This window comes from Ochotona curzoniae, unplaced genomic scaffold (assembly GCF_017591425.1).
Source record: "Ochotona curzoniae isolate NIBS_2020 unplaced genomic scaffold, NIBS_Ocur_1.0 contig_3622, whole genome shotgun sequence".
NCBI lineage: Eukaryota > Metazoa > Chordata > Mammalia > Lagomorpha > Ochotonidae > Ochotona > Ochotona curzoniae.
Window position 1 is genome coordinate 20,008,244 of NW_024465926.1, and position 25,674 is coordinate 20,033,917.

The following is a 25,674-nucleotide window of genomic DNA, read 5'->3' on the forward strand; positions in this document are numbered from 1 at the left end:
AGGTTGTGATGGTTAGTTGGTGGGGGGCACCAGCTAGCACAGGGAACAGTGAGAGGACCCCCGTGGCTAAAAAGAGCTTATGACTTTAATGGATTACTTCTTAGTCTGCCAGCCAGGGCCTGCCTCTGGCTACTTCCCAGAGGCCAAACTGTGACTACTCATTCGTTGCTTTCATTTTATTCCAAGATTTGCGGTAGCCTTTTAAGGACATCTGCAAAAATGAAAGAGAAGGGAGAGGAGAGAGGGGAGAAAGTCACTTGGGAAAAGCTGAATATGGCTATTCAGAATGCAACCCTCCTCCAGCCCTGCTTGACAATATAGACAACCGTGTGTGTGGCAGTGTTGTGCCCATGTGCTGTGCGGCTGGGCAGGGCCACTAAGGGGTGGGGCCCATGGCCAAGGGTTCTATCAGGAGTGTGCTGCTGTTTGGGGAGTGGCAGGTTCCTGCTGTGATCCCCTGCTGCCTCTCAGCTCCAGACTTGATGGGCCCAAGTTTAGATGCTAGAGAGAGGAGGACACATGAAAACATTGAGCTCCTGGTTTTCTAAGTGACCTGTTTGGGTTTTCAAGGCAATCTAGCCAAGTCTACTAAGTGACCACAGTCTGCAGCTGCCATGGTAGCTGTAGCGGTCAGCATGGTGTTTCCGTGTGGTTCGTGTCTGTTCCGCAGCTCATGAGGAGCAGGAGTGCTACCCATGCACAATGCTCCACATCAGAGGCCGCAGAGACCCAGGGCATCCATGTAAGTGCTTGCAATCGAGTTCTAAGTGATATTAAAATTTCATTATTACCTTATGTGTTAAAAAAACAAACACTGGGCTTTTCCATGTATAAAACAGAAATCACTAAATTATCTGTGGTGTGGAAGGAGTCTATGCTTTATTGGAAAAACAAACAACCATGAAACACTATTCCACCAGGCTCTCTCTTCACAATAAAAAGGGAATTTTTGGGTTTTTTTTTTTTTTTTTTAGAATCAAATAGTGATTTGGGGTTAACAGGTGGAGCCCTGGCTGAGATTCTTTTATAGGTGCTACATGTCCAAGTAGCCGCCTTCCTAAGCCGTACTATTGAGGGAATATGAGACACAACCATCTTCTGGCAATACCAAGTCAACAAGATGCAACACTAACTTGGGGTTCTCTGGGACTCACCTCTGCAATTTCTACTTTCCTCTCCCACATCTTGATGCTCTTCTCCAGGTCCCCATTGAGAATCTTCTCCCGGACATACACCATCACCCGGGGCGCCCGGAACTCTGTCAGCTGCCTCCGCAATCTCTTGTTCATAGCCTCAGCTTTGGCCCGATCCTGGGGTGGGGATGGAGGCACAAGGGGAGACCAATCACACACAGGGGATCCTGGTGGTTCCTGTTCTACGAATTCCTCTCCCAGCCCTGACCACTCTCATCCAAATTTCAATACAATTCTAAACACATTTTTTCAAAGATCGGAGGGGGAGGAGAAACACAGGATTGTGATTTTGTAAGGATGGAGATGTTTGAATTCAGTTTACAAACTCCAGTCTAAGTCTCCTTTCCCCTCCTCTTAGACTAGGAAGATATTTTCTTTATCTAGATTCCTTAAATTTTTCTTTTCTGTGTATGAGAAAAAATATAAGTTTTCATCAGTCTCAATTCACTTTCCATTTTTTTTTTCAAATTCATAAAATGTTTACAACTGTAACCATTTTAAAAGCACACAGAGCAGTGGCACTGCCCTGAGTATATTCACAATGTTGTGCAACTCCTACTGTCATCCATCTCCAGGACTTGGTCAGCTTCCCAGCTGTAACTCTGAACCCATTAAACTCAAATTTCCCATTCCATCCTCTGGGCCCTGGAGACCGAGACATTCCACCTCAATGAATCCAACTCCTCCCAATGCCTCTTCTACGTGGAGTACTACAGTATTTGTCCTGCTGTGAATGTCTAATTTCACATAGCATAATGACTTCCAGGGTCACTAATGTTGTAGCATATTGTCAGAATTGCCTTCCTTTTTAATGCTATATATTTTTCCATCGTGTACGTACGAGGGCGCTTCAAAAGGCTCGTGGAAAATGGTATGAAAATATAGGTGCTAGGTGTTTGCCTATAGAAGATACCCAACTTTCACATCGGGGTATCTGAGTTCAATTCCTGACTCCAGATTCTGATTCCAGCAACATGGAGGACAGCAGTGATGGTTCAAGTACTTGAGCCCTTTCCAAGTTCCCAGCCTCCCATCTTTGACCCAGACCCAGCCTGAGCCACTGTCGGAAGCTAGCTAGTAACCTAATGGATAGGAAGTTTTTCTGGATCTCAACTTTTTTTTTAAATACGTTTATCATAGTGCCAAAAATTTTTTGAAATTTCTGCAGCCTTTTCATAATGCACATTTCCCATGAACTTTTTTTTTAAAGATTTATTTTTATTGGAAAGGCAAATATAAAGAGAGGAGGAGAGACAGAGGAAGGTCTTCCATCTGATGGTTCACTCCCCAAGTGACCACAATAGTCAGAGCTGAGCCAATCCAAAGCCAGGAGCCAGGAGTTTCTTCCGGGTCTCTCACACAGGTGCAGCGTCCCAAAGCTTTGGGCAGTCCTTGACTGCTTTCCCAGGCAACAAGCAGGGAACTGGATGGGAAGCAGGGCTAGTGGGATTAGAACTGATGCCCATATGGGATCCTGGTACGTACAAAGCGAGGACTTTCACCACTAGGCCACCACGCCGGGCCCTCCCATGAACTTTTAAAGACATATATACATGGATTTAAAAATTTCTTTCAACAAAACAAATTTTTAATTTCCCATCAAGTTTTTAAAGTACCACATTGGTGGTGTAATTTCTAAGTTACCATTTGAGATAGCCACATTCGTTATCCGTGTGTCTGGTCTAAATTCCAGCCACTCCATTTCTAATCCAATTTCTTGTTGATGAGATTGTAGGAGACATCAGATGATACCTGGCTCACTCTGGGTCCCTGATACGCACATGGGAGACTTGGACTGAATTCCAGGTACCTCGCTTTGATCTGGCCCAGCCCTGGCTGTTGAGGTCAATTTGGGGGCTGTTGTGGAACTTTGTATTAAGCCACCAATTACAACATCAACATCCCATATCAGAATGTCACTTGAAGTCCCAGGAAAACTGTGGAAGATGGTCCAAGGTCTTAGGCCCCTGCTAGTCATGTGACAGCACTGGAAACAGAGTTCCTGGCTTCAGCCTGGCCCAGCCCTGGCTGTTGCAGCCATTTGGGAAGTAAACCAGCAGTTAAAAAATCTCTTGGGCCAGGCATGATAACCTAAGTGGCAAAATCCTTGCTTTGCACGTGCTAGGATCCCATATAGGTGCCAAATTGTATCCTGGCTGCTTCACTTCCTATCCAGCTCCCTGCTTGTGCCCTAGGAAAGCAGTAGAAGATGGCCCAACACCTTGGGACCCTGTGCCCATGTTAGAGACTCAGAAGAGGCTCCTGACTTCTGGCTTCAGCTCAGCTCAGCTCCAGCCATTGCAGCCATTTGAGGAGTACAGCAGCAGACGGAAGACCTTTCTGTCTGTCCTTCTCTCTGGAAATTTAACTTTCCAATAAAAATAAATAAATCTGTAAAAAAAAAAAAACTTCAGGCCCAGTACAGTGGCCTGGCAGCTATCAGTCCTCGCCTTGCATGCGTTGGGATTCCATATGGACGCCAATTCTAATCCTGTCTGCTCTACTTCCCATCCAGTTCCCTGCTTGTGGCCTTGGAAAGCAGTCAAGGATGGCCCAAAGCCTTGAGACCTTGCAGAGACCCGAAGAAGCTCCTGGCTCCTAGCTTCGAATCTGCTCAGCTCTAGCTGTAGCAACCACTTGGATAGTGAACCAGCAGAAGGACGATTGTCTTCTCTGTCTCTCCTCCTCTCTATATATCTGACTTTCCAATGAAAATAAAATAAATCTTCTTTTAAAAAGCTGACAACCCCCCATAACTCTATCTTTCAAACAAATCTTCAAAACACAAGAATTCTTACATATACATAATAAAGGGGATGGTGCAGTGGCCTAGTGTTTAAAGTCCTCACCTTACACGCACCGGGATCCCATATGGGTACCGGTTCTAATCCCTGCTACGCCACTTTCCATCCAGCTCCCTGCTTATTGCCTGGGAAAGCAGTCAAGGACGGCCCAGGGAGATCCTGCACTCACGTGGGAGACCTGGAAGAGCTCCTGGCTTCTGGCTTTGGACTGGCTCAGCTCTGGCCATTGCGGTCACTTGGGGAGTGAATCATTGGAAGGAAGATCTTCCTCTCTGTCTTTCCTCTTTTTTTATATAAATCTGACTTTGCAATAAAAAGAAAAAACGAATTAAGGAATTCTTGAGTGTTATTGAATTCCAGGAGTGTTTTATTTTGCCTGCTGTCTCTAGAATATAGTCCAGCAGTAAAATCCAACACCACAAATCTGTAAGTCATCAAATGCTACTTTCTACTTTGGTGGCCCAGAGCTATTGAGACGTTTATGATGCAGGCTTTCCTAGATGAGTAACCACAGTGGCTTGGATGGTTGGAGACACTGACTCAGTCCCTTGCAGACAGGAGAGGATCATCAGACACAGCACATTTTGTTCTCTCCTACCTCCTCCGCTTGTAGGGTTTCCTTTTGAATTTTGTCAAGTAGCTCACTTCTCAGCAAGATCTCTTTGTCCAGATTGATGTATGTTTCCATTGCTCTTTGAAGTTTACTCTGAAATACAACACAGCAAGTTTTGAGCTAGGAAAACCTCTCAGAATGGCAAGAAGAATGGATAGCCCTTTGTTAAGCAGGAGCAAAGCAAGAGCAAAGCATTAGCATCTTGGCCCTCTGGGTCTGTCAGCTTCAGAAAACTGCTATCTGGGAAATAGGCAGGGCAGGACAGGACCTAGGGGATCTTGCCCTCAGCCAGAGAGGCCAAGTACTCATGCATACCAGCACTCAAATCCTGCCCCACTACTTGAGGCAAGTCTCAGAACCTCCCCAAATGCAGCACAGTCCCCTTGCAGGGTTGTGGAGGAAGCTAAAAGATTTCCCAGTGGAGTGCTGAACTCAACACTGGGTATGTGAGGAACCCTCAGCAAGCAGCCGCCCTGGCTACCTCACATACATGTAGAGGGAGGAACACTCCACACAAAACAGTCGCTACTGTCACACCCACTCTCAGGTGAGGAAACTAAACCTTGGGGAAGATGAAGCAATTTGTCCACATCCACACAGACGGAGGAGTCAGGACTTGAACCCAGGCAATGTGATTCCACAGCCCACAGGCTCTATTACTGGATGAGGCTGGGCCTGCTAACTTCCCAGACTCCCCTCATAGCATTTCCCCTTCACCAACTCCCATAGGCCCCTGCTTCTGAGACTGGCCCCTTTTGGACCACTCTCTTTCCCAGAGGGCAGAATGAGCCAAAGGAGCTGGGGTACTCTCCATGTGACTGAAGACTGGGCAAGGGAAGGAGTCAGGAGTTTCAGGGGGTTCACTCAACAAACCCCAAGATGTAGCCAGCCTGTACCAGGCACTGGTCAGTCAGACCACCTCTGTCCTACTACCAGGAGGCTGGCTCACAGCTGGAATGGAGCAGGGGAGTCAAATCACTGTAAAAAAAACAATGTCAAACTGCAGGTGTGCCAGGCTGTAACAATGCCAGGACAGCAGCCAGGAAGTGCAGGATTTCCCCTGCAGAAGGAATGCGGGAAACACAGCTGAAAAGTTCAGTCAGGTATGTGCCAAGCTAAGGAAACAGCTTGAGAAGGCCTAAAAGGAGCTGAGACAGTAGGTGAGAGACAGACACAGACTGAAAGATGAGAGAAAAGGGAACAGGACCACTACCATCAAGTGTCACAAATTAGATGGGACACAAGAGTGTGGAGCCACCTGCCTGGGGGACAGGAGAGCATCTGGGAGGACATTCCTCTTCCCATTCCTTTTCCAGCCTTCACTATAAAAACAGTGTCTGGACAGTCTAGTGGCTAAAATCCTCACCTTGTATGTACCAGGATCCCATAATGGGAGCCAGTTCTAATCCCAGCAGCCCCACTTCCCACTCAGCTCCCTGATTGTGGCCTTGGAAAACAGTCAAGGAAGGCCCAAAGCCTTGGGACCCTGCACCCATGTGGGAGACCCGGAAGAGGTTCTGGCTCCTGGCTTCATATCAGCTCAGCTATGGCTGTAGCGGCAACTTGAGCAGTGAATCATCAGACAGAAGATCTTCCTCTTCTCTCCTCCTCTCTTTACATCTACTTTCCAATAAAAATAAATAAATCTTAGAAAGAAAAACCAACAAAAAAAAATCTTTATTTATTTGAAAGGCAGAGAGACAGAGGGAAGGACAGTGATCTTCCACCTACTGGAATGGCCAAGGATGAGCCAGGCTGAAGCTAAGAGCCCAGAGCTTTATCTGGGCCTCCCACATGGGCATGAGGAAGCCAAGTACACGGGTCATCTTCTGCTCCTTCTCTCAGGCCATTAGCAGGGAGCTAGATCAGAAGTGGGGCAGCCAGGATACAAACCAGCACCCATTTTGGATACCAGTCACAGAAAGCTTTACTCAATATGCCACAATCCCAGTCCAATCCCTTACTATTTTGAGGTTCATATCCCACGCCTCCCCCATCACAACCACTCTACATTAGAATAAGAGACCAGGCTGAGGGCGTTCAGCTGCCAGGTAGGGAGGTAGAGGCAGGACACTGCTGAGTGGAAAGGAGATGTTCATCCAACAACTTAGAAAAGTGGGGCAGGAACAGATGGACCCTCGGGGCAACAGGAAGGGAGTCAGGGGCTCAGCTGGGGCAAGGTCCTTACACAAGTGTGATAAGCTAAATCGGCGATGCTGAGATATGATGTCATCCAGTGAAGGAGGCTGCTTTGGAGAGATAAGCATTGGCTTTCCAGGGCTTCGGCATAAGTGGCCGCAGGCTCTGTGCCCACAGCAATCCCCATTTACTGTTGTATGGTTTTTGGAAATCACAGACTCCCTCCCCGCCCCCCGCACAGTGAGGGAGGCTGCACTTCCTGTCCTGGGCCCTGCCAGGATGAACCCAAAGCATAGGTTCTCCTCTGGGGCTTGGTGTTCTTTTCCAAGCCGCCCAGCAGCTGGTAGAATGCATTTCCTTAAGGTTGTGCAACTGAGGTCCCCACTGTCTCAGCTCCTTGAGGCGCCCCTCTGCCTGTAACCTAGCAGTGGGGAATTCTCGAACTAACAAACAGCCTTTGGGCTTCACGTCTCTGATCTCCCTTCCAGAGGTGTTCTGCTTTCAGGGGGCTCACATGACCAGGTCAGGCCCACAGCAATGATAGCTGACTGCCCTGCCTTTCAGTCAACTGTGCCATATCAGAAAACCTAGCCACAGAGCAGAAGAGAACCGTCCTATTCACTGTCCTGGCTGGGAACTTATACAGGCTGTGTAACCCAGGGGGAGAGCTTTGGGAAACCTTGGAACCCTACCTACCACAAGGCACCCAATCATTAGCTTACAGAGGTGAGGGATTCCCTGCAGCTGTAATGAGTCACATTTTGGTGCTTTGACAGTGAAGTTATTCTGGATGTTTGTAGCAAGTTCTCACACACAGGTGCCTCAGAGTTATCTCTTAAGTCGTCCCTCCCACCCTCTCCTGCTACAGCCAAACACATCTCAATTTTAAGCAGCTCAAGCAACTGGCTGTGGGCCTGCTTGTGCAGGTCACGTTGCCTCCTATGCTGGCGACGTGGCACAGCTCAGACAGGACCACATCCTGGCACTCACAAAACATTAGCTAAAGGTGAGGTGTTCCCCCCAGCAAACCCCCATTCAAACCAGTTGAGGTCTGATTCCAGAACTCCAAGTTGTTTTGCCTCCTTCCCAGCAGGACCCCTGAAGACGGAGACCCAGAGTTGAAGAGCAGGACTGCTTCTCCTGGCGTTCCTTGTCCACCTCCACCCTGCCTATGGCGTGCCTGCTCCCAAACGCTGCCATCTGGTTAGCATTATATACAATGGGCCTCTAAGCAGACACAGGCCACTTGCATCTGGACCCCAGCGGCTCCCATGCTGCTCACTGTGGCCTGTGTCACTGCTGCCCAGCTATTGCCAACAGTCTCCACCTGTGTGTTGAGAAGCATCCAGAAGAGCTCAGGCCATGGCACCCAGCAGTTTCTTTTTATACAGCAGTAGTCCCCTCTCCCATACTCCACAAGACCAGATGGGCCCCTGTGCTATTTCCTGGATTGCACAGGCTAAGTGCAAGGTCCAATGTGGTTAAAGCACAGATGAGTCATGTGTCCAGGCACTGAGGGACTGGGACTCAGGAGGTTGGCTTCCTACTGAGACAAGTGATCAGGTTAACTGAGCACTGATGCCAGAAGTGTGTGATCTGCGGGATGTGCCTCAGGCATGAATTCCCAACTGCCAGTGTAAGATTTTCCACACATTTCCACTAGGGGATGGCTGCTGGATGGGGCACACACTGAACCAGGGGTCCCACCTCTGTCATGAACATGATGCTTGAATTTGACAAAAATTTTGCATTGTTGAGCCTCAGGGTTGTTGTTGTTTTTTTTTTTTTTCAATTGTTAAAAAACAAAACTCCAGTCAGACAAATACAAGCCTGCACACTTGAATTCACATTTTTTTTTTCTCAGTGACACTGTATGGGCCAAATGAAGCCCACCTATAAGTTAGGTAAACCCACAGCCACCACTGCCACATAAGCAGCAGGCCAAAGCCTTCAGGCTTTCTCTGTGAAGAAACACATAGTAAATATTTCACACTTTGCAAACCCAGAGGCAAAATTGTAGATGCTATGTAGTAACTCATGTTAACAGAGGGAAAAAATAAGAAACCTCCCACAAAAGCTTTTATTGATGAAACCCAAATTATAAAACTGAGTTTAATATTTTAAAATAGAGGTCTATATGCGGAAAAATGGAATTTCTTGGAAAGTAATGGATTTTGATTGATTGGGCTTCAAAGTTATTCTTCTCCCATCTAATCGATTCCAAATAATCTTCTCTAAGGGCCAGTTTTAGCTCACAAGCTGACGGCTGCAATTCGATGGTCATTAATAGACTGACCAGATGGTCTGGTCCACTGAGGGCAGCCCACAGACCCTCCTTAATTATGTCCTTTCCTCTTTAATTATTAATAGTGCCTGTTTTCCCTCCCCCAAAGGGTTGCATTTGGTTGATAAATTATTCAGCAGTTTTCTGATTTATAGCTAAACCTGCTTTGCAGCGCAGGGTTTTAAGTGAAGTGCTTACTACACACCTCAATGAAACAGGGCCCTGAATGCAGTTAGCTCTTAAATCATGCTGCATTAAAAATCATCTGGAGAGTAAAAAGAAAAAAGCCAGCTGCACAATCTCTACTCCTTAACATAAAGGTGGGACTAGGGCACTGCTATATTTTTTAAAAAGTAAAAGCTCCCAGGTGGTTCTCCGAGGCAGCCAGGGTTGTGGGCCCATTCAGGGAATTTTAGGAGCCATGGCTTTGTTGAGGCAACAGAACTCAGGGGACAGCGGCTCAGCAAGGGACACGTAAGTGCTGAGTGAAGTGACAGTGGTGCCAGAGCTTGGTGTGGAAGCCCTGGGGCCAGGTCTTACCTTGTACGTGTTGAGGATCTGCAGGGTGTTTCCAGATGCCATCTTCAACTGGATCAGTTCTTGATTCCTTGCTTCAATTGTCTCTAAAAACTGAGCATTCTCGATCTTCAGTTGCTGAAAATCAACATTGTGGAGGGCCTCGCCCACCTCTTCCTTCTACAGCTCAGAATGGGAGAAGATGGCAGTCAGCTGTCACTTCCGAAGGCCCGGCCCACATCCTGCACACTTGCTTGGTGACATCGGGAGCTTGGTCACATTCAGTCACCCAGCAAAAGTACTGGCAGCTGCTTGGTGCCACGAGTGACACCGGGCACTGGGGATGGAGGTCTGAGCAATTACAATGCCCTCAGCCTCAATGAGTACATACTGGGAGGGAGGAAGGGTATCTAAGTAAGTAGAAATGCAGCCATTTAAACATTTTGAAGCCTGGAGACCCCATAAAAAGCAGATAATTTTTCCTTCTTTCATTAGATGACATTTCTGCCCTGTGGGTGGGTTACTGACCTGGCTTGGCCTCCTCCTAACTGCCTGCCTGGTCTATGCCATCTTCACTTGTGGTAAGCCCCACATTCTACCCATACTGTGCTAGTTCCTGGAATGCCTCTTCCCTGCCTTCCTCCAAACAAAACAATAATTACTTTAAGCCCCTGTATGACCCACCCTCCTCCAGCTCCAGGGCTCCACCTGTGAGCCACATCTGAAGGTCATCTCTCTTCGCTGAGTTCTAGAAGCTTTTAGCTGATAGGGTCCTGGTTTGTGCTGCCGCTGTATAGCAGTTAGGACCTTTGCCTTCTCTCACAACACCACTGCCCACCCGTCTGTGAGAACAGAGGCCGTAACCCTGTCATCTCTGTGCAGCAGTGGCTCTAGGTTAAGGGTCACCCATCCATTCCCCATCTCTGCTGAAGGCCCCGCTTTAAGACACCTGAGCTTGCATAAAGCCCTGAACCAGGAACCTAAGAGATACAAGATGTTCCACAGGGGCACCATTTGTCTTACAATGAACTCAAATCTACTTCTCTGACAACTCCAACCTTATTACCCTCGCACCACTCCTCTGCCCTCGGCACCCTTCCAGTCCATGTGTTGTTTCTTCCCACTGCAGCCTTGGGACCTTGAACTAGCTCATCAGTCCCCAAGCTACCAATGTGGTTTCTATTCCCCTTTCCACTGGGCTTGCTCTCCTGTGTCAACTCCAGTTTATCAACTCTTGCAAGGGTGGAGCTTACACTGGGCACACCATTGCAGATAAGGACCACTCAGAACAGCAGAACAAGGCTAGCCCTTTCTTGGCCTGGGCAAGCTTCCAGCTAATTTAGCAGATCCTCCATGGGGATCATCCTACAACAGTAGATACTGCTAGAGGATCAAAGAGGAGAGTCTTAGGTTTCCCATTAGTCATTTTATGTCATTAAAGCCATTTGGGACATTAACGTCTCAATGGCTAAATCCTTGCTTTGCATGTGCTAGGATCCTATATTGGCACCAGTTTGTATCTGGCTATTCCACTTTCCATCCAGCTCCCTACTTGTGGCCTGGGAAAGCAGTAGAGGACAACCCAAAGCCTTAGGACCCTGTACCATTGTTGGAGACCCAGAAGAAGTTCCTGGCTCCTGGCTTCGGATCTGTTCAGCTCCGACCGTTGCAGCCATTTGGGGAGTGAACCAGTGTATGCAAGACCTTTCTCTGTTTCCTTTTCTCTCTGTAAAACTAACTTTCCAACAAAAATAAATAAATCCTTTTAAAAAAGATTGAGTATATCAAGCCCACCTAATCCAGGATTCACCCTCCATCTGAATATCCTCCTTAAATGAGCAACAGTTCAAAATCCTTCTGCCATGTAAATTATCCATTTGTACAGATTCCAGGAACGATGACATGGACATATCTGGGAGCCCAGGATTCAGTCCACCACAAAAGGCAAAAAGAGACAGAATCCAGAGGCCCAGATGGGCATTCCTCCCTCTCAGCTATGTAAACAATATTAAAAACAAAATGTTTTAAAGTAAAAATAAATTTTAAAAAGAGAATCACATACCTGCCTTAATTGCAAAAGCATTTTTTTCCTTTGAACTTTGAGAGAAACATTTTTCAAACGTAATTTATCCTTCATATTATCCTAAAAAGGAGAGGCATATTTTAATCCATTTCTGTTTTACCTCCCTGAAGGTTTGAACTACTGCTGGCTTGGGGCTGAGATCCAGAACTGGAGCTCTACTATGCAGCCACTCTTCTGCAGGTCCTTTGCCTTCGATCTAAGCTGGTGTTGCGGTGGAATTTCACTTCTGACCACAGAGCACAAATCAGGTCTGCTCCATGAAAATATTCTATTACTTTTAAAGTCAAACTATTTGGAGTTTAGCCCTACTGGAGGGGTCTTTCCCAACAAAGTCATCTCATAAGTCTTTGGCCTTTTAGTCTCAAGGTAGCCTATAAAATGTTAATTAACACACCAAGGTTAGGAATCGTAAGTAAATACCTTCCATTCTGCAAAATCTCTGGGAACGAAGGAGCAGCCTCCTTTCCCAAATTCTTTCACCTTTGCCAGCCCCCAATCCCTCTCATAAATAGGGAATGCAAAGTGGCTGAGATGTTCTTGCCTCACTCCATGAACCAGCCCAACCGCACACCTGTCCCCAAGAAAATACACCAGATTTTGAAGCAACCATAAAAGAAGTCAATCTGATACACTGTTAACATCATCCTGTTTGATCTTAGCTATGATAAATATGCCCTGAAAATACAAACACACACTGTGTTTCATGTGTTATCCTAAACAGGACCACAGGGAGCCAGGCTGACTCACAGAGATCTTTTTCTCAGTCATTCCCACAGGATCCTTTCCTCCCGGCCAAAGCTCTAAGCACCAATCAACTCACCCTCCGACGGTTCATGTCATCGATATATTTCATCACTTTCTGAGTGGCCAGAATACTCCCCTTCTTCTTGGATATGGTTTTCAGGATATCTTTTTCAAAGTCATGTACTGCTTTCTGAACTTCAGTCTCTCGAATTTCAGCTTCCTCAATGATAGCCTAGGAGAACCAGCACACAGGGAGGAGAAAGTTTCCAGAATTTCTTAAGGACATATGCTAGAAGGATACATAAGTTTCCAGGCCCCCATGGTGTCTTTAAACACACACACACAGTTCTCAGATCTGTGGATGTTATGCACTGGCCCAGCTTGGCCCACCCCCAGACCTGAGCCACACATTAGCCAGTGAGCACTGTAACTTTACCTGGTCTGGGTTGTTCCATATCATGATTCCTGCACTCAACTGCAGGGACTGTCCTGACAGAGGAGTTCCCCAAGCTCCTCTATCATGTCTCTTCCCAGTGGCAGATCTTGTGCAGATCTGTGGGTTTTTGGCCCAGCCTGACTTAGTATACCTCCTGTCCTAGTAGGAATAGTAACCTTGCCCAATGGGTTCACACCCATTCTGGTTCTTACTGTTGGTCGCCACAGCCCAACTGTATTTGGTCCACGCCCAGACCCAGCTCTCATGTGGTTCAGCAGGGGCAGAGACTTAGCCCAGGCTGTTCTACACCCACCCTGATTCTCATGAGCACCAGTAAGTGCTGGAGTTTAGCCCAGTCTGGAGTACCCCCATACCAGACACAGTCTACACCACGCCAAGGGACAATGCAGTCATGACCAGTTCAGATCATCGTCCCCATTCCGGCTCTCATGTTCACCAGTGGGAACCACAACCCAACCAGGACAGCCCCTTAACTCACCAACCCCTTAGCTCACCAACCAGGCCTGGTCCCAGCCACAGCTCTTGTGTGTGCAGTGGTTGCTCTGACCCATCCCCTATCTTGGCCTTTGCCATTGGACACTGCAGTCTGGCTTGGCCCAACCTGTCCTAGTCCCAATCTTGCTGATGGGGGCTGCAGCCTAGCCCTGCCCAGTCTGCTTTCATCCTTGGCTCATACTTTCATCACTGGTAGGTGTGATAGCCTAGCCCTGCATGACCCACACACCAGCCTAACTCCTGCACATCCCAGCCCTGCTTGGTCTACCCCTCTCCAGAACGAACCCACATACTTGCCAATGGTTGAGCTACCTTGCCTGGCCCAACCAACACCCAGGCCTGGAGCACATGCTCACCAGAAGGAACTATGGCCCACCAGATGAGTTGCCCAAGTTTCCCCAGACACATTCCCAGACCCAACTCATACATGCACTAGCAGGTGTTAGGCCCTTACCTGGCATATTGGCCCCCTATATCCTGGCCTTTGTATGAGCTGGTGAATGTTGCAGCCCAGCCTAACTCACACTATTTTGAGGTACACCTGTAGGGACTACAGTTTCAACCTGCCTAGCCTGTTCCCAACCTCAATATCCATGAGTGTCAGAGGGATCAATGGTCAGGCCTAGCTCAGCTGGTCACCACCCTCAGCTCTTAAGCTAAACAGAAGAAACTGCAGTTCCACAGGGGTGAGCCCACATATCCCTCCCAGTCTGCCCCCAGACCTGGTTTTCTCACATGCTGGTTAGTGTCATGACCCAGCCTAACGTGACCCATCCCCTGTTCCAATACTCATTGGCATGTACTAACCCTGCCAGCGAGTCCCCCAACCCTACCTTTAGTGTACACCAGTGAGTAGTAGTCAGCTGTGGTGCATGCTAACTAGCCCAACACAGGTCTTCCACATGAGCTGGTGTATCTGTCTGTCCCATAAAGGTCCTCTGGCCTCTCCCCTCCAAACCGCCTAGTCTCAGCCCCCTCACTTAACTACAAGTACAGTGCAGTGGCCTTGTTGTTGGATGTTCCTCAGAAGCCATTCCTCACATGCAACACGCTCCCTCAGTGGTCCTCCTTCCCCCTCATACCTCTACCCCTTACCTGACCAATCCACAGTCCCTGAGCCCAGGCTCGTGGCATATGTGCTGGCCTGGGACTGTATCCCTCCACATACCCAAGATACAGACCCTTTAAAAGTTCCCCAAGCCTGGAAACCAGCCCACCACATCAGCATGCTAACCTGCGGCTCTCCCCTCCCCACCTCCTACCCTGCCCAGAACCAATCACGTGAGGAAATCCCCAGGCTTGCCCCACCTATCTGGGCGTGAGCCCTCAGGTCCCCACACAGCCCAGCAGGAGCTATCCTCCTGGCCCCTGAAGCCCACACCCCCAGGCCTTTATGAACCAGCCACCCCAGTGGTGGCCCAGGAGCCAGAGGGCCCCCTACCATCTCTGAGTGGGAATAATCTAAAGTTTTACTCTTAAACATAGCTCAATACAAGTCGCCAAAAAGCAATGAGTTATTGTTGGTTTTAATTCTGTTAGTCATCTTCGTTTATCTCCTGAACCTCCTTGCAGCCTTCCATCAGCACTTCCAGTTCTTGCAAAGTATTGGGCTTTTCTGGGTTCTGGATAGTATGAATCTTTCATGATCCTTGGCTGCAGAGTAGCTCTCTGTTCAGGAAGGCCTGAGAGCCACAGGGCTCAGTGTCCAGAAGAACAGCTCAAACACCCACTCCATCCTCACGTTCCACCATCCCTAGGACCTGTCACACCTGAGCCACCATCTCTCAGCAGCTGGCATCAGGATTTAGCAACTTTTTGGTCTTTGAAGGGTCCAACCCAGGTCCCACCTTAAGCTCCAATTCTTCACAAAATCCTTTTTGATCATTATTGCCCACCTTGATCTCTCTGCACTTGACATTTACATCATACACTGTATCAAGCCAGAACAACCAAGAGGAATGGTTCATGGTTGTGAGTGCTGTGTCTAAAGGATGCCTTAAGGATTTTCCACCCCAAACACCGACGTAACTTCAACCTCTCATGGTATTAAAGATTTGTTGTAAATGTTTATGGGCATCGACGGATATTGTGTTTAAGTTTTTTTTTAAAGATTCCATATCTTAAAAACATACTGAAATATTTACAGATCACTGATATGTCTAGGATTCAGTTCATAATAACTCAATGGGAAGAAGGAAAATGGAGACACCAATGAAACAGTGGCTACATGTGGGTGATGGTTGTATTTCAGGTTTGAGAACACAGCAATTTGTTTGTGTTCTACCTCTCCACATTTGTGTATTTTTGAAAATTTTCCATTAAAAAATAAGTTTGAAATTTATTGCCTACCTGGGCAGGTGATAAGCTCCTTAAAGATAGGCCCACAATTTGGTGCGGCTATTGTCTGCCAACATGACACGGACATACTAAGGGTACTTTCCATTGAGGTGGTAGTGAGAGCCCAGGGAGCAGAGATAGGAATACCTCATGGTGTTGAAGGTCCCGTTCTGCATTTGCCCTCATGTGACTTATCTCTTCCTTTGTGTCTTCCAGTTCCTTCTGTACAAGCTCAAGTTTCTGGTCAACACTGAGGCCTACCACGCGGTCCATACCAGTGCGGGTCCTGGATCTTCGCCTGCCTCGTAACTGCAAACAAATAAAAACAAAGCCACAGTCAAAGAGGAATTAGTAGTTAAATATGCCAGGCTGGGCATCACAATGATCCCTCAGACCTAGAGATCACCCTAAATGACTGTCAGGGAGGCCATACACTTAGGATGAAAGGGGACTAGGATATTTGGCTGAGGTGACATGTACTTCACAAGTCACTGTAAAGCTCTGTAAGGGCCTGAATTTGACAATGAACTGAAAATAAATAAGGGAGGCATGTCTCAAGGGTGGAAATACCATGAAGCCTCTGCAGACCAGCATTCAAGTCAAAGTCAGGAGCTTGGTGTTTCCTAAACTGAACACAGAGGAGAAACGAAGTGCAGTGGAGGTACAGTGCTCAACAAAACCAATAAATAAACAAAAAACCTCAGATTTCCTATGTCTCTAAGGCAAAAGCCACAAGTGGTACAAGGAATATAGGGCCTCAAGGAAGATTTGTTTAATCCCCAGAGGACAGATGCACATAGCATGACCATGTCCACTTTACCCCTTTATGTGGCTGGCCCGGTATTATAAACTGTCAAATCTCCTAGTTTAAGAAAATGCTTTCAAGTGAACTAAAATATTTGGGGGAGGGTCAATCTACTATGAATTCTTTCCCTTTATACTCACATGAAAGGAAAATTGTTGGAGGGGAAGATAGAATTCAAAATAGAATAGTCCATTGGTCACTGAGCCAAAGAGGGTATACCCAAGACAGATACACAAACAACACTTGCATTTAGGTGGACAAAAAATAAAATCATCATCAGACCTTCATTTGTGTACCTGTGCAAATTCTGCTGCCGATAATTTAATATCTGATAATCGTGGAGGGTGTTGATCTCTGGGCTCCAATTTAGTGTAATATTTCTCAAACATCTCTGTCTCAGTTTTGAGAGCAGAGTTTCCATAGCTGTAAGACAGAGGGATACTTAAATTCTGATAGGAGTTTAAATCTCAAATACCCAGCAGTTAACACTTATTAGTAACATACAATCTTCCTTCGGACACTGAATTTCTTGGTGCTTTAGTTTCTTCAACTATAAAATGGGATTAATAACCATGTCCCTCCTTTTTTAAAGCCTATACGCCCGCTCCTGCTTTGAAATAATTTCTGTTGAAGCATTTTTAATTTTTATTAATATATTTAATGAGCCACAAGTTTTTTTTGAAAGATGTATTTTTATTAGGATAATAAATTTACAGAATGAAGGAGAGACAGAAAGAGCTTCCATCTGGTTTTTAATTCTCTCACTTGGTTTTTTTGTTGTTGTTGTTGTTAATTTTGACAATTTTTACATAGTTAATTAGGGTAAAAAGGTTCAAGGGCTACAGGAAAGTGGGTAAGACTATTATTTTTTCCATATTGTTTCCTTCATGTTTAATCTCTCACTTGTTTGATTTCAAGCACCCCTTATATGAAAATATCCACAGGGAGTTTATCATAATCTATGTAAAACTTCACATGAAGGTTTTTAAATGCCTAATTTATCTTATGCATGCCATGATAACAACCTTAATGACTCATATATTACATATTATGTATATGTGTATAAATATACATTGCATGTAAGTGTGTGTGTGTGTGTGGAGAGAGAGAACAAAGAACTCTGATGTTTTCATATAGTCTTAACTCCTGTGCAATTGACTTTTCAGATTACTAGGAAAGACTGAAGAGGAAGTACTTCATGGCAGTGGCTGGCTTTTTCAGCACTGAGTAGTCTGTGGAGCTGCAGCTGCATCCAAATCCCAGTGCTACCACTATCTGTGGGAAGACAGGAAGTCACCTAGCCTTCCTGTCATTGTGTCTCACGCATCTCCTGGGATTTCTGGGTTATGCTATAAGGTCACACATATGTAAAATGCATAAAAGTTCTACAAAGCAGTAGCTATCAGTCCTATTAGCTCACTTCTGACATCAACCCTTTATGGATATATAGAGGTACTGTCCACTCAGCTGTCAAACCCAGGATATTCTGTGAGACCAAAGTTGAAGCTCAACATCAAGAGATCTTAATATGTAACTTGCTTGATATACTCATTCTAAAACAGGCTGATAAAGAATTTGGGGGCATTCTTCAGTCTCCATGTTTACACCTGGCTCACCCCTACGGTCACTCATACTGAAGTCAGTCCAATAACTTCTTTCCCAGTCTACCGCCCCATTAATTTCATTGCACAATTTTAGCATTGGAAAGGGGTCACCCGGTCTAACCCTACAGGTCAGCAGCTAAGCAGTCTGAGCCAGACACCCCCCACCACACCCACACGTCCTGCCCTGCCCCGGCCAGGCCCTCTGGGTAATAGAAGAGGGCCCCAGTCTTCCCACGGCTCGGGACTGGCTGTTCCGGGCAGATCCACTGTAAAGACGGGCGGCCCCAGCAGCCGGCCGACGGGTACCTGAGCTCCTCCACCAGCCCACACAGCTGGATAACAGGAAGCTCGCTCTCCTCCCCTGCCTGAGAGTCGGTGAGGACGTTCTCGGAGTCTTCTTCACTCGTCATTCTGCCAGAGCAGTCCCTGTCCAGGCCGAGTGTGCCTAGGAGAGCCTAGCACTCGCGATCCTGCGTCACTCAGGCTGCGACCGGCGTCTCGCCGCGTTGCCCAGACGACGGACGCGGCTGTAGGGGTGAGGCTTCATGCGGTCCCGCCCCATTTTCCCCAGCCAATCCAACCGCTGGCCAGAGAGCATGGAATGTAGCTGGGTAGCCTCCGCTAACGCATGCTCAGCTTCACTTCTGTAGCACTATTTAAATATTCACGGTTTGTTTTTTTTTTTTTTGAATGAGAGACATCATTCATCTGCTGGCTTACTCCCCCAAATGCCCACACAGCAGGGCTGGACCAGGCCAAGGCCAGGAGCCATGAACTACACCGCGCTGTGTCACGTGGGTGGCAGGAGCCCAAAGACTTGAGCCATCACTTGGTCCGCCTCCCAGGGTGCCTATCAGCAGCAAGTTGGAACCAGATGCGGAGCAGATACTTGGAATAGGTCCTCCTACATGGAATGCAGGTATCCTTAGCAACTTAGAGAAAAGTGGGTAAGACCGTTATCATATTCTCTTTTTTCCTTCTTGTATCTGGGGGAAGGGGAGAGATAAAAGGAAAAGCCACATCCAGCCTCCCAACCATCGTGGGGTCCCCAAAGTGGGAACTGCTCCGAGGGTTCCACTTCAGGGCTTATGATAGTTCAACAGTTTTGAATTACTGCCAATCTCACCACTCCAAACACGATGAAATCTCTCCAGACTCCACTGACTGACATAGTCTACCTTAGAGTCTCCATTTGTCTAGATTTTCACTGCCAACCCTTGGCTGGGGTAGTTGATCAATTTGTTCTGTCCTCCTTCCTCTGTTCTAGTACCAGGTGTCCTGTGCAGGCTCCAGTGTACTGCCATATCCTCCATGTGCAACTGGCCATGCTGTCCACTGTTTCATCTAAGCCACGGGGGAGGCCCAGCTCTGACACAAGCATTCCATGGTTAGACCATGGAACCTGCAATTTCTTCCATGGCTAGAGTTCTGAGCCCAGCAGTTCAGTTGGGGGATCTCTGAAGAAACCTCATCTGAGGCAACCCCAGACCTGATTCTCGCGGGTGCATGCTGATACAGGGTCTGGCACAGTCCAGTGCCCAAAACAGCTTACACGTTCACTGGTGATTGTGATTCCTTAGCAACTTTGTCTTGTTTTTTTCTTTTTTCTTTTTAATCTTATTATTATTATTATTTTAGTAACTTCTTAACTGGCCCTGATTCCCTGTTTTCTCTCCTTGATAGGCTACAGATTTTTCCCAATAAATAAATCTCTTCATGTACTATTCCAGCTTGTCTTGGAGAACCCAAACCAAGAGAGAGAAATTAAATTTGTTTCATGGGGCCCGGCAGCTTGGCCTAGCAGCTGAAGTCCTCGCCTTGAACGTGCCAGGATTCCATATAGGCGCCAGTTCAAATCCCGGCAGCCCCGCTTCCCATCCAGCTCCCTGCTTGTGGCCTGGGAAAGAAGTCGAGGATGGCCCAATGCCTTGGGACCCTGCACCCGTGTGGAAGATCAAGAAGAGCTCCTGGCTTCGGATCAGCTCAGCTCTGGCCGTTGCGGTCACTTGGGGATTGAATTATCGGACGAAAGATCTTCCTCTCTGTCTCTCTTCCTCTATATCTGATTTTGCAATATAAAAAAAAATATTCAGGGCCAGTGTTGTGGAGTAGCAAGTAAAGCACTGCTGCCTGTAACACCAGCAACCCATATGGGCACTGGATGTGTGTCCTGGCATTCCACTTCAACCCGGCTCCCTGCAAATGGCTAGGTAAGCAGCAGAGGACGGCCGGAGTATCTGGAACCCTTTGTCACCCACATGGGACACACAGAAGAACTCTTGGCTGCTGGTTCAGACTCAGCTCTTGTGCCCATTCAGGTTATGAATCAGCAGATGAAATATCTCTCTTCTCTGTTTCTCCCTCTCTTTCTCTGTAACTTGACTTTCAAATAAATAAATAAATAATCTTTGATCTTACTTCAGTAACATCAAATCTGCACTGTTGTAGAGCCAATCTCCAAAACTTTTCCAACTTGCCAAACTCAAACTCTGTATACAGTATACAACTTGATACCCAATACTCCTTTCTGCAGCTTCTGGAAACCACCACTCTACTTTTCTCTATAAAGCGGACTATTCCGGGTAGCTGGTATGATCTGTCCTTTTCTGGTTGGTTCATTTCACTTTATCACAGTGTCCTCAAGGTCTGGCCAAGTGGAAGCGTATGTCAGAAAGTCTTGCATTTTTGAGGCTGGATAACATTCCATTACATGAGTATGTGTAGCCCTTTACAGTCAGAAGATCAGAAGAAAAATTAAAAGAAAAAAGATAAAAGAAGTCCACACCAAAAATGAAGTCAAACTGGGTTTATTAACAGGTACATGATTATATATGTATAAAGCACAATTAAGTTTACCAAAAAACTACTATAACTACTAAGTTTATCAAAAATTTACAAAAATTACAAGATACAAAATCAACATATAGAAATCAATTACATTGCTATACATAATAGCAATTGGAACAACTGAAAAATAATATTAAAAATCGATCCCTTTTTCAATAGCATCAGATGATATGAGGGGGTGGGTATTTGGCCCAGCAGTAGAGTTGCTGTTTGGATACTGTATGCCCTATTAGAGCTGCAGGTTTGTCTCTCAGGCCTTGAGGCCACTTCCTACTAGCGCGGACCCTAGAAGCTGTGGTGATGGCTCAAGCAACTGGGCTCCTGCCACCTGCTTGTGGGGACCTAGATTGAGTTTCTAGCTCCTTCTTTGACTCTGCAGCCACTGGGAGCATTGGAGAGGGAATCGGCAGGCGGGATCATGTTATCTCACCTTTCAAATCTGTTTAAAAAGGCAGGAAACCCTTAGGTTCAAAGTAGATAAGAGGTACAGTTGGAATTGGGTCCAGCACCATGGCCTAGTGGCTAAAATCCTCTCTTTGAACACGCCAGGATCCTATATGGGCACCGGTCTATATCCACCAGCCCCGCTTCCCATCCAGCTCCCTGCTTGTGGTCTGGGAAAGCAGTTGAGGACGGCCCAAAGCCTTGGGACCCTGCAACTGCGTGGCAGACCTGGAAGAGCTCCTGGCTCCTGGCTTTGGATCGGCACAGCACCGGCCACTGCAGTCACCTGGGGAGTGAATCATCGGACGGAAGATATTTCTCTCTGTGCCTCTCCTCCTCTCTCTATATATCCGACTTAAAAAAAAAAAAAGAAAGAAAAGTATAGGTGGAACAATATAAAACCTGCTGAGAAAAACTGTAAGACTCTCATCAATGAAGAGATAAACAATGATCATGATTTGAAGGACTCAACATTAAGGTATCAGTTCTGAAGTTAATCCATAGATTCAATGTTACTAGAGTTAAAACTTTACCAAACTTTGTAAAAGAAATGTATTAGATGATTCTAATATTCATAGAGAAATGCAAAGAACTAAATAATAACCAAAACAGTTTTGAAAAAGAGGATAACACTAAAGGACATAACATTACCTCTGGGACATCCTATAAAGTTACAGTAGTTAACACAAGATAGCATAGCACTAGTGTTACAGAAATAGAGCAATGAAGCAAAATAGAATCCAGAAATAGATCCACACATATATGAGTCAATGATTTTTTTTTCTTTAAAAATGCATTTATTTATTTGAAAGGCAGTTTGAGAGAGAGGGGAAGAGACAGAGAGATCACTCCCCAAGGGGTCACCAAGGCCTGGTCTGGGCCAGGCTGAAGTTAGGAACCAGGAGCTTAATTCAGGTTTCTCATGTGGGTGACAGAGAACCAAGCCTTTGGGCCACCCTCCACTGATTTCCCAGGAGCATTAGCAGGGTGTCAGCTAGAAAATGGAGTAGTAAGAACTCAAAGCAATGCTCATGTGGGATGCTGGGGTTGCAGGCAGCAGGTGAACGAGCTGAGCCACAACACCAGCCCCAGTCAAGCAATTTGTGACAAAGGTGGAAAAGTAATCAGTATAGAAAAGATGATGGTGCTGGAACAGTTGTATATCTATATTCAAAAAATTCAATATCTCATGCCATGTGCACTAATTGAAAATAAATTTTAGACCTACACATAAAACATAATATTAAAAATTTTTGGAAGAAAAAGTAAAAGAAAACTCTGATACTGTTAGACAAAGATATCTTAGTTACAATAGTATTTGAAAAAAAAAATCCATAAGAGACCAAAAGAGCAATAGAATTTCTAATTTCTACTCTTCAAGACATTAAGAGAATGAAGAAACAAGTTTCAGACCAGAAGAAAAATATTTACATACTACATATTTGAAAAACGACTTGTACCTAGAATAAGGAAAGAACTTTCCAAACACAGTCAGAAGAACAGGAAAAACACGCACACACACAATTTTTTAAAATGGGTAAGCGAGTTGAACAAACACTTCAAGATAAATAGATAACAAACACACACAAAAAGATGCTAAACATCCTTGGTCCTTCAGGAAACAGGCAAAAAGAGCACAAAGTTGTGCAGACCACACCAAGTGTTAGTGAAAATGTTCACGGTTGTTAGAGATACAAAAAGGACACGGAGGGTGGTGGGAGTAGGGGATAATTCCAGCTCTCCAGGGTCCATTCCCTCCTGTCGTCACACCTCCTCTAGCATGCGCTGTACACACCAGCGCTCCCCAGCACAGAACAGCTCCCTGGCTTCCCTCAGACGCACAGTGCCACCTCACCGCCTCCTCTCCGACTTCACCTCTTACCCGAGCCTTTTCTTGCTCCTTTCTAGTCACGCTGGTCTCCCTGTGGTCTCTCCAACACGCCAGCCCACACTCTGTGCCTTTATCCAGGCAACTCTCCTCAGTGTCTCCTCTCCCCTGTCCCTTTCTCCAGGTTGCGAACACAAGGGGGCAAATCGTGCATTTTCAGGCCGCCCATAAACTGCGGGGGAGTTCACACCAACAGAGCTCCTACCATCACTCGTGCTACTGCTTCTCCCTTAGTCACGTCCAATCACCGCCCTATCTCTCCTCGGCTTCCTAAACCTTCCCCTCCACTGTGTAATCCAGCGTGTTCGATACCGTGCGCGGCCGGTCCTTGTGGACTACAGGTCCCATACGCCTTTGAGACTGACTTCCGGTTGAGTTCAGCCAATGACAGAAGACGGGACGGTGTGGGCGGAAAGGAGTGTTTCCAGGCTCTCAGGGTAGGTCTTCGTTCACTTGTGCTTGGCATCGCTCTTCTGACTGACGTATACCCTGTACCGCCACACATACTCATCCCGCACCCCCCGCTTCTTCTGGTGCCCCCTCACTCTGAGGTCAGCCTTCCCCTATGCTTTCTCACCTAAAATGCTGTAGTGTTTAGGTGCCTCACCATCTGTTTTGGTTCTCTTAGGCATGTCCATGTGGGTGTAAATGGTCTCTGCACTAAAGTCTTTTCCGGTAGAACTGCGCGGAATCCTGCTCCCTGTAGGATCTGGTCTCGGAAATACAAAGAAACCCACCTACCTACCTGGGAACTTCGCCTAGGCGCCTGGACACTCCCGAGGGGCATACTGTGTGGATGTTCCTGGGAAACAGGGAGCTGTTGAATAGAAAGTCCCCTGAATCGCAGCTAGTTGGCTGAATTTTTACAATCAGGCTTCTTTAGGGGAGGTGGATCAGGAGAACACGAGGATATGGAGGTCGGGAGCAGCAGATTGTGCTTTGATGGAACGCTGGCTTGAAAACCAGCTTTTTTAATAAAAAAGAAAAGAAAAGAAACAGCTTTTTAAACTTAGGTAAAGTCCTTCAAAGTTTTGATCCCTCAGTTTCCACCTCTGTCAAATGGTAGCAACACATTTTAAGAAAGTACTCTATGCACCTCACAAGGTCACCATCAGGCCCAGATGAGAAGGAGAGACAGAAAACAGGAGTTTGCAAAGTATGACACTGAGCTAAGGCACCCCAACACCCCATCTGGGAGGAGCCACCGCCCTAGTTTGACAGTAATTCCTAGTCAATGATTACGTGAAGTGACTCAGCTTGACACTTTGAATAATGTTCATGATCATCACCATTGTTATTTATTGATATACGTATTTCAGATCAGGTAATTTTGTTATTGCTTAGCAAAAACATGACAAATATTGCTTCAGAAACCACTTGCTGAGTACTCACCATGGGTCTGACACTGTACTAAGCACGTTCTGTGCATTGTTTCACCAGCAGGATGGGATTGGCAGAACCAGGCACCCTGAGGCGTTCCCATTTCATTCAGGAGGAGGAGACTGAGGTTCAGAAAAGTGAAGCAACATGCCCAAGGTCACGTAGCGATACCTGGGTGAGACTGAAATTCTAGGCCAAGTTCATTCCAGTTCTGCTGTGCCCTTTCATCCTATTGGGCTAAGTGCATGATGGCCCACATACCTGACCTCCAGCCAGCAATATCGGAAACCCAGATAGAGATCCAGGCTCCTGATTTCAACCTGGCCCAGTCCCACCTTTGTGGCCATTTGGGGATGAACCAATAGGTAGATTGTGTGTGTGTCCTATCTCGGTCATGCTGTCTTTCAAATGCATTAATTTTTTTTTTAAGAGGCTGTTTAAAAGTCACATAAAGGGGCCCGGCACGGTGGCGCAAGTGGTTAAAGGTCCTCGCCTTGCACGCCCGGGATCCCATATGGGCGCTGGTTCTAATCCTGGCAGCCCCGCTTCCCTTCCAGCTCCCTGCCTGTGGCCTGGGAAAGCAGTTGAGGACGGCCCAAAGCTTTGGGAACCTGCACCCGCATGGGAGACCCGGAAGAGGCTCCTGGCTTCGGATCGGCATAGTATCGGCCCGTTGTGCTCACTTGGGGAGTGAATCATCGGATGGAAGATCTTCCTCTCTGTCTCTCCTCTCTGTATATCTGCCTTTCCAATGAAAAAAAAATAATAAAAATAAATCTTAAAAAAAAAAAGTCACATAAAGGAGTTCACACTCCCAGGCAAGTGATGAAAAAGGGAAAAGTGGTGTTTGGAAAATGAAGAGCTTCTCAGAAGGATCAGATATAGAGTAGTACAAACGTCAGCCTATGTCTCACCTCTCTCATAGGAGCAAAGCACAGAAGGTCATTACTGATACCCACCTTCCAGATTTCCTCTCTGTCTTCTGAGGGATCCCTCTTTTATTTTTATTTATTGAAGAGGTAGATAGAAAGAAGATCCTCT

General features: G+C 46.5%; 1 protein-coding gene across 2 annotated transcripts; it reads right to left on the minus strand.

Annotated features, from left to right (window-relative positions):
• Nucleotides 1-67: 67 nt before the first annotated feature.
• On the minus strand, nt 68-18,562 carry CCDC113 (coiled-coil domain containing 113). Of its 2 annotated transcripts, XM_040982108.1 has the most exons (9): nt 18,381-18,558; nt 16,767-16,893; nt 15,813-15,974; nt 12,453-12,608; nt 11,612-11,692; nt 9,574-9,729; nt 4,596-4,703; nt 1,155-1,310; nt 68-211 (listed from the first exon to the last, which is right to left on the minus strand). In XM_040982108.1, the coding sequence occupies exons 1-9, from the start codon at nt 18,482-18,484 to the stop codon at nt 155-157; spliced, it is 1,107 nt and encodes a 368-aa protein (XP_040838042.1). In that variant the 5' UTR covers nt 18,485-18,558; the 3' UTR covers nt 68-154. The 2 variants fall into 2 exon arrangements, with proteins under 2 accessions (XP_040838042.1, XP_040838043.1); XM_040982109.1 differs by lacking the exon at nt 15,813-15,974 and having other exon boundaries at nt 18,381-18,562.
• Between the last annotated feature and the right edge of the window lie 7,112 nt (nt 18,563-25,674).

Excerpts from the sequence above, each read along its gene's own strand:
- CCDC113 (XM_040982108.1), bottom strand. The coding sequence starts at position 18,484 with ATGACGAGTGAAGAAGACTCCGAGAACGTCCTCACCGACTCTCAGGCA. Across the intron at positions 11,693-12,452 it reads ATGACATGAACCGTCGGAGG|GATAATATGAAGGATAAATT; the intron begins GTGAGTTGATTG and ends TCTCCTTTTTAG. Across the intron at positions 212-1,154 it reads GGAAAGTAGAAATTGCAGAG|ATGTCCTTAAAAGGCTACCG; the intron begins GTGAGTCCCAGA and ends TCATTTTTGCAG.